This window comes from Silene latifolia, chromosome 6, assembly GCF_048544455.1.
Source record: "Silene latifolia isolate original U9 population chromosome 6, ASM4854445v1, whole genome shotgun sequence".
Taxonomy (NCBI): domain Eukaryota; kingdom Viridiplantae; phylum Streptophyta; class Magnoliopsida; order Caryophyllales; family Caryophyllaceae; genus Silene; species Silene latifolia.
In genome coordinates, this window is record NC_133531.1 from 102205204 (window position 1) to 102213487 (window position 8284).

Genomic DNA, 8284 nt, shown 5'->3' on the forward strand with positions numbered 1-8284 from the left:
TCACTCAACGACTCCATAATCTCGCCCTTTTCTCTTTCTTCGAGATTGAACACATCACCCAATCGTTCCTCCTCATCAAACAACTCATCCCGACAAGCAACAACATCTCTCAAGGTAATCAATCGTTTATTTGGACACGTGCTTTGATAATGCCCAAACCCCGGATACTTTAAACATCGTGCTTTGGACACTACAAGAAAAAGGCCTATTTGCAACGGACCAATCCGTTGCGAAATAACCCTAATCCGTTGCTTATATACAGTTTGCAACGGATATCCGTTGCAAACTGGTGCGTTGCTTATATGGCGTTGCAAATGAAAAAATATGCAACGGACCGGCGTTGCTAATTTTTATGCAACGGACATATATATTATTTGCAACGAATGATCCGTTGCTTAAATGAGGTCCACGTGGCACCTGTTTGGTCAATTATGAGACGGATTTCCGTTGCAAAAAAAAAATGTTTTCCGTTGCATAGTAGAGGGAAAAGTCAACAAATTGACTTTTTAAAGTAATGGATAGCCGTCACAAAACCTGTAATTTCCGTTGCAAACACAAATGCATTGACTTTTTTAATTAATGGATAGCTGTCACAAAACCTGTAATTTCCGTTGCAAACACAAATGGGAGATTCAAGCATTCCTGCATCCATTTTCCTCCATTTCGTTACGATATCAAACAATTAAACAATAAACTTTAAAGAAGCCAACAATATAGAAACTTGGAATTATTCATTTAGCAAATTTAAAAGAGTGCATACATTGAAAACATCCTCAAAAAAAATCCATACGTAATTTGCTAAGCAATTTCGTTGTCTAGCTATTATGGAGTAATCTAGCTAATTAGTTGGGATTGATGTCGAGTTGCCACTTCCACCATCATCATTGAAGTCGTCTCGATTTTGGAACTGGTTGCTATCACAATTTGGGTCAAAGTCAGACCCAAGCTTTGCTTGTAGAAACGCCTCCATTCTTTGTACTTTGTCTTCGAGCACAACTGCAAATTAGCAAGAACTGATGAAAACCACGCCTAGACGAACCATTGAACCAATTAATTATTTGATTAATTTCAGAAACAGGTCAGTTAGAAATAAAAAAACGACAAATAATAAATCGTGTTCAACTAATCATATAAGCATCAATAGATCGGCCTGTTCAGGTTTTGGGAGTTGGGATAACCTGTGCAGCTCTTCCTTCCAATGTCAGCTCAAAACGGAACTAGTGATCATCTAGATCTTTGAAACTAGTAGTGTCTAGCATCTCAGGGTTCTTTGATCATAACAGGTCATCTGAACAAAATACATAGTGTGATGATCTATAACCAGGTTGTATGGTCAACTTCATCAACAACTTCATCATCGTCACTATCTGCCAGACCCACCAGATACGCATCAACATCATCCACATCAGATTCCGACTCGTTCACATCTGATTGGGGATCCAAACAAGGGTTATTAAACGCATTCCAATCGGGTGGAAAAGTTTTTTGCAAAGCTTCCGTAAGTTCTCCACCCATCCTCTCAATCTTACGCAAGCACCTTGACCAATGAACAGCGGTCCCCATATCAACAGTCAGACCAGAATCTGCCATTTCTTTCGAAATGTTAAGAATTCCTGAACAGATGTATTCTTCTGCCAGAGTTGCCCTTGATAGTAATGATGACATCAAGCGGTGATACACTTTGCCTTATCCGCTCTAACCCGGCTACTTTCATCTGTTCAAAGCATCTAAGTGCCTTCTCTGGAAGAGATGCTCGAGCCCAACCGTGAATTAATGTCGTGTAAGTTTTGACATTAGGGTTCACCCCAACTGCTTTCATTTCTTGAATTGTCTTCATCGCTCTCTGCGCAAAAAAACATGGATCAGATATAAAGACAGCGGAGGACTATTCGGACGCAATTCTAGTGTGCTAATAGAGGTGGCAGTCAGGCATGTTGGTTTTGTTACAAGCCAGGTATCGTAGGTACAACAGGATAGTGTTCACTTTGAAAAGACAACTAATCCTCATAAAAACAAGTGGCTTCCACAATATATACTCACCTGCTAGCCATTTTCAGCCTTTCTACTTTCCATTATCTTTAAGATTGGGTCCTATGCAAGTGTAATGATTCCAACCAAATGGAGGGAGTACGATTCTAGTATGTGGCCGAGAGTAAATCAGTAAACACCTCCATACTCCAATACAAAGAACACAAACAGAATATGAACATGAAATACCTTGGTGTAAAGATTCATAAGACATCCGTAAGTGATTACTGAAGGTACAAAGCCACATTCCTGAAAATGCACGACACAAGTGTCAGTGAAGCAGATAGATAAAAAAGATGCGAACTTGTCTTGATAGAAAGATTTGGAGTGATAAGGAGGATAGGAAAAGGGAGGGATGCAATTTGCCAGTCTAGATATTCAATTGGATTGAAAAAAAAAAGAGTGGTCCATTTTCCCCCCAACAGGACAGACTTAAAACCTTCCAACATAGGACATATACATCCATGCTTCATTCTCCCTTCCCCCTAATATTTATCTAGACAACGCCCTAAATTTAAGCATGCAAAAATACAATCTTCATGGAATAAAACGTAAATAAAATTTCAATGGACTAAGATATAGAATTATAAGTATATACAAAAAAACTACTTAGTGTTTTAAGTAGCAGTTAGCATTTACAGTATCCAGAAAGCACAAATGGTTAGCTGAAGGTAACTGATATTATTAAACATGTTCATGAAGACTAAAATTATGCAAGAAGAAATAATTGTTTCATCAATTAATCAACATATTGGGCTTGTACGTATTTATCACAATATTCAACTACAACTTATCTCTCTCAAACCTTTTTCCTTAATATTCGCTGTCACATTGACACCATCCAAACTCACAAGTGTTAAGCCATGTCACTCCTTTTGACTCCCTCATTTTTCAGTGACTTTAAGTGATCAGCCCTTCCCTGTGCACGATAAAAAGTAGCATATCCATCGTCCATCAAATTTTTACATCGGTCACACCTAGTCTTTACTGGGTGAATTGCAAGACATTAATCATAGAGGCATACACAGAGCACCTATATTTATTCTAATGTAATCCCTCAAAAACAAATAGACATTTTTATCTCTTACAGTCTTACGTACCAAGTACAAACAGTCTCCTTCTCAATGGCTATCATCGAACCAAAGTTATGAAAACAAATCTTGGACTGTTCTTTTACATATTAACAACAATGACAAAGCATTGAACCACATATATTTTTTAGGTTGGCTAGTCATATGAAAAAGTAAAGAGAGTATAACACATTAACAACAAATGGATAGACAAGAAGAGATGAAAAGCCGAGAGACAAGATTAAGACATATGGGCTTGGGCCTGGTTATATACAAGTTGGCATACAAGTTTGGGAAGCTTATCAATTCATGATTACCGTAAGACCAATGTTTAAAGCACTCGTGTAATGTTGTTATTGTTGTATGAAATATAGAGAGCATAGAAGGTGGACCAACCTAAAGGAAGTCACCTGCTTGAATCATAAAATCCTTGATCACCCTATGGAACTGACACCACTTGTAACCAACAGGTAATCCATTTTTCCTACCGCGTCGTGATCAGTGGAAAAAAAAAAATCAAATTATGGCAAAATCGCATAAGAAATATACGTGTAACACAGACCATTTTGAAACAATGGAGCAACTAATTTTAATCACACAAAGATTGAGAAGCATCGGTATTTAAGTATTTTTCTGAAAATGCATACCTACGTTCCCCAGTGCAGAGCTGCCTGAAAATAAACAATAAAACAATATCAAGCATAAACTGTGATAATCCCCAATTTCTAGGGTTTATCAAAATAAGGATCTCATAATAGCAATACCAACCTGAAATTTTCAAAGAAGCAATTAAGTTTCTCTATTTATAAGCGCAAATCGAACCTAAAGTAAAAAAAAAAAATCCCCAAATTCGAACCTGGTATGCAAAACCTAGAAATTTCGAATCAGATGAAAGATGCGGAAGGTAGTGATGAACAGTGGTGAGGCAGAGGGGTTTTTTTCTACTAGTATTTGTATCGTTGCTTGCGTGGTATAGCCGGGAAAGCCGGAGTAAATTGTCGTGTAAAAGGAGTTCGTAACGTCGGATTGAGGCAGAGGCAGGCACACTAGGGACGGTGGCTTGGTGGTTGACGGCGGCTTGAGTAAAGGGATTTAATAGTTGTCGACGGTGGGGTGAGTGATGATGATTGAGGGTTTCCCGGTACGGAGAAGAATGGAATATGAAGAAGATGGAAAACGTGAATGGTGATATCAGTCAATGATGAATTTCAAAGGGTTGGAGTTTAACCAATACGCAACGGATAGGCATTACAAAATCCGTTGCATAAATTAACCAGCTTTAAATTTACTAGATGGGTAAATAGATATGACGCATATCCGTTGCAAATTTTCATTAAGCCGTTACATAATTTAATATCCGTTGCAAAGTTTCATTTAGCCGTTGCATAATTTAATATCCGTTGCAAATATAATAATATCTGTTGCAAGTAATACTTAGCAACGGCTTATACAGTTCGTTGCAATTAGTCCGTTGCAAATCAGCCTTTTTCTTGTAGTGGGAGAGACTTGTTTCCTTAGAATCGGGCGTTCTTGCCGTGGAACTAGGGGTGGCAGCCGACTTGGGTTCACTAACACTACTCGTCGGACTCCCTTGTTTGAGATTGGCGATCTTACGATAAGTTGTAAGCGTATAAGTTGCTGGAACATATTTCTTACGCAACTTGCGTTTAAGAGAATTCCAAGATGATAATTTCTTTTTTCCAGCGCGAGCACGCCTTGCTTTCAAACTCTCGTACCATAGTGAAGCCCCTCCACTAAGTCTTCTAATAGCGTACTTGCAGCGTTTCGCGTCATCCAGAACTTTGAAATCAAACATTCGTTCGATTTTCCGTTCCCATTAGAGGTAGTCCTCGGGGTCCGTACCTCCTGTGAACTCGGGTAGTTCACTTACCTTGAACTTGTCAATGACTCGTTCACGCCTAGGCTGCCATTTGGAATCGGATTCTTGCAAATTCTTTAAAGCCTTTCGGAGGATCTTAAGAAAATTGGGATCTTCAAAGTTCATGTTGATAATTAAGTTTTTTTTTTTTTGTGATGAACAGTACCGCGAACAGTACTGGACGTGAACAGTAACCTTTTTTTTTCTTATGAAGAAATCAAGACCCCTGGATCGTCTCGATTAGTGGAAATCAAGAGCCGAAGCTCTGATACCACAATTGATGTGAATCGCAAGCGGAAGTCTTAACTTGTACTAGCAAATAGACGGAGGATCCGAATGCACTAGGTGCAACCTGATCAATCCGTATATTCGTAGCGAGATTTGAATGAAAAAGAAAGGATATTTGTCGTAGCTAAACCTATAGCTACGCCAATGGGTGAATTGTTTGATACTCGTCAAACAATCCGACTTAAACTTAGGATCACGTCCCTCGTTCAAGCAAGGTGCGAAATCGCGTTTCGACCTCTTAAGCCAAATCACTCGTGTAACAACACAAGAAGACAAGACAAGTTTTAGAGAATACTCTCAAGTTTTTACTTCAAAATTGGATGATAAACAAATGAGGACTACAAGCTTTATATAGGCCGAAATCCTTGGTGCCCAAGGCTAGCCTTTAATGCCTTGTTGTGAATTCTAGGCTATGTGGAAGAACTAGGCAAGACTAAACCAAAAACTAGGTAAGACCTTTGTAAAAACTAGGCTTTGACAAAAACTAGGTGAGCTTATTCAATGCATTTGGTCTAGCCCATTTTCGAGGTTCATCCTTGCTCCACACGGTTCTCCACACGGTTCTACCCGTCCCATTGGCGGGTGATCATGCACTTTTCTCGACTCTTATTCGAACTGATCCATGCTTGGTGACTCGGGTTGTCTTGGTTGCTTGTTTCGAGAATTATTTCATCAAGGTGATTCGTATTCACATCACTTGAGCACACAATTACACGCATATGTTTATAATATTAAGTCCAAATACAAATCATTACTGTCATTATCAAAACAGCTAATTAGGACTAATGGTCCAACAGGGACCCCATTTCCCCTTACCTTTTCCTCTTGTGTGCGGATGCGTTCTCTCATATGCTTCGGGATACGGCAGAGCGAGATGCTATCCATGGGATGAGGGTCTGTCGTGATGCACCTAAGGTATCCCATCTATTTTTTGCCGATGATAGTATCCTTTTTATCAAATCGACTACTGAGGAATGCTCGACTATAGCTAACATTATTAGCAAACACGAAAGAGCATCGGGGCAGAAGATTAATCTTGATAAATCGGAAATGGTATTTAGCAAAAAAGTGGGGTCACAAATGAGGGATACGGTGAAGGCCTTGCTGGGGGTTCGGGAAGTTGACAAATATGAAAAGTATCTTGAGTTACCTACAATTATTGGGAAATCTAAAAAAGTCATTTTTGCAAGTCTCAAGGAAAGAATATGGAAGAAAATGAGAGGGTGGAAAAAGAAGTTTTTATCTAAACCGGGAAAGGAAGTCCTTATTAAGGCTGTTGGCCAAGCAAATTTGGAGGTTGATGTTTAATCCAGGCTCTTTGGTGGGGAGGGTGTTGAAAGCTCGATATTTTAAGCATAGCTCTATAATGGAGGCTAGACGAGGCTACGATCCGAGTTTTACGTGGCGAAGTTTATGGGGTTCGAAAGCGCTTGTTTTTGAAGTTTTGAAATGGAGGATTGGCAACGGGCGTAGCATTGGAGTCTGGGACGAGGCCTGGTTACCGGGGAACTATGCAGGGAAGGCACCTACACCAAACATAGAAGCCGACCCCAATTTGAAGGTTTCAGATCTTATTGATGAGGAGCATGCGTGCTGGAATATTGAGGTATTGAGGGACCTGATGACGCAGAGGATATCCAATTGGCACTCAAACTATCGTTAAGCAAGAGGTTACCTGGTGACGAATTGTATTGGTGGCCGACAAAGGATGGGAAGTACTTGGTCAAGTCAGGGTATTGGTTAGGACGAAGAAATCGAACTGCTATGGGGGATGATGGGGTCGAACAGGGGATATGGAAGAATATTTGGAGCTTAAAGATACCTCCTAAACTGATTCATTTTGTTTGGAGGGTCTTTGCGGATATCCTGTCTGTGCGCCAATCTCTTTTTCGCAGACATAGCTGCCCAAGTCCACAATGCAGCTTCTGTGACGAGGAGGAATGTAGTGACCACGCTATTTTTTGATGCGAGTGGGCGAAGAGACACTGGGAAGCTAGTGGCTTTTGGGAGGTAATGGCGGTGGTACAGGGCAGTTCATGTCGGGACCGTATTTTGGAGATGCTGCAGACTTTGGAAAAACGAGAGCATGGTCGGTTTTTAGCTATGGCATGGGCAATATGGAAAATTCGCAATCAAAGACTCTTCGAGGAAGCTCCACCACCCGAGCATGTGGTTATTTCAAGTCTGATCAGGATGGTGGTCGACTACCAAAGTTATGCTGACCACGTCATAACAAGACCGAGGTGTGTAGCGGAAGTGGGTAGCAATGGCTGGTCTCCTCCAATGATGGGCACCATTAAAATAAATACCGATGCATATATGGCCGAAGATGGATCAGTGGGACTGGGTGCGGTTGCTCGGGACGGCAATGGTACGTTACTGTGGCTCGGATGTAGGAGAGTGAGGGCAGAATGGGATGTGGAAGTTGCGGAGGCTCAGGCGACTATTTTTGGTCTCTGTTTGGCTAGGGAGAGGGACTTGTCAAATATTGCTTTCGAAAGTGATGCTCTGAGGTTGATTATGGCAGTGAAGCGCAAAGAGTGTGAGAGGACACCTTTTGGTCTGTGTGTGGACGATGTACGAAGCCTTTTAAATTCTTTCGAGATGAATGTGTGTTCTCATGTAAAACGTGGGGGGAATACTGTTGCACATTGTGTGGCTAGGATTTGTGAAACTGTAGGGGAGGAAAGAGTCTTTATATCAGATTTCCCGCAAGGGGTTATCTCTCTTGCGGAGATTGATTTAATATAAAATACCCCAACCCCATGTTTTCCCTCAAAAAAATTCTATACACTATCCTATTGATTATTTACTTATTTCATCTCCTTCTCTTATTGTTGAATCTCAGATCTCATTGTTAAACGATATTATCCGATATCTTGAGATAATATTATTGTGATATTAGATGTATAATATCTTTGTTATATTAGTTAAGTGTATATATCGTTACCTTATATGTAGGATCTAATATAGGGTTTGATAGGTTGTAAGTTAGTATATATTTAGTTGTATTGTTTGA

At 40.1% G+C, this 8284-nt stretch overlaps 2 protein-coding genes across 2 annotated transcripts; both read left to right on the forward strand.

Annotated features, from left to right (window-relative positions):
* Positions 1-6114: 6114 nt before the first annotated feature.
* LOC141588411 (uncharacterized) lies at positions 6115-6573 on the forward strand. The gene has a single exon (XM_074409855.1). It carries the CDS (start codon positions 6115-6117, stop codon positions 6571-6573), a length of 459 nt encoding a protein of 152 aa, XP_074265956.1.
* Positions 6574-7278: 705 nt separating this feature from the next.
* Positions 7279-8016, forward strand: LOC141588412 (uncharacterized). The gene has a single exon (XM_074409856.1). The coding sequence runs from the start codon at positions 7279-7281 to the stop codon at positions 8014-8016; it is 738 nt and encodes a 245-aa protein (XP_074265957.1).
* Positions 8017-8284: the final 268 nt, after the last annotated feature.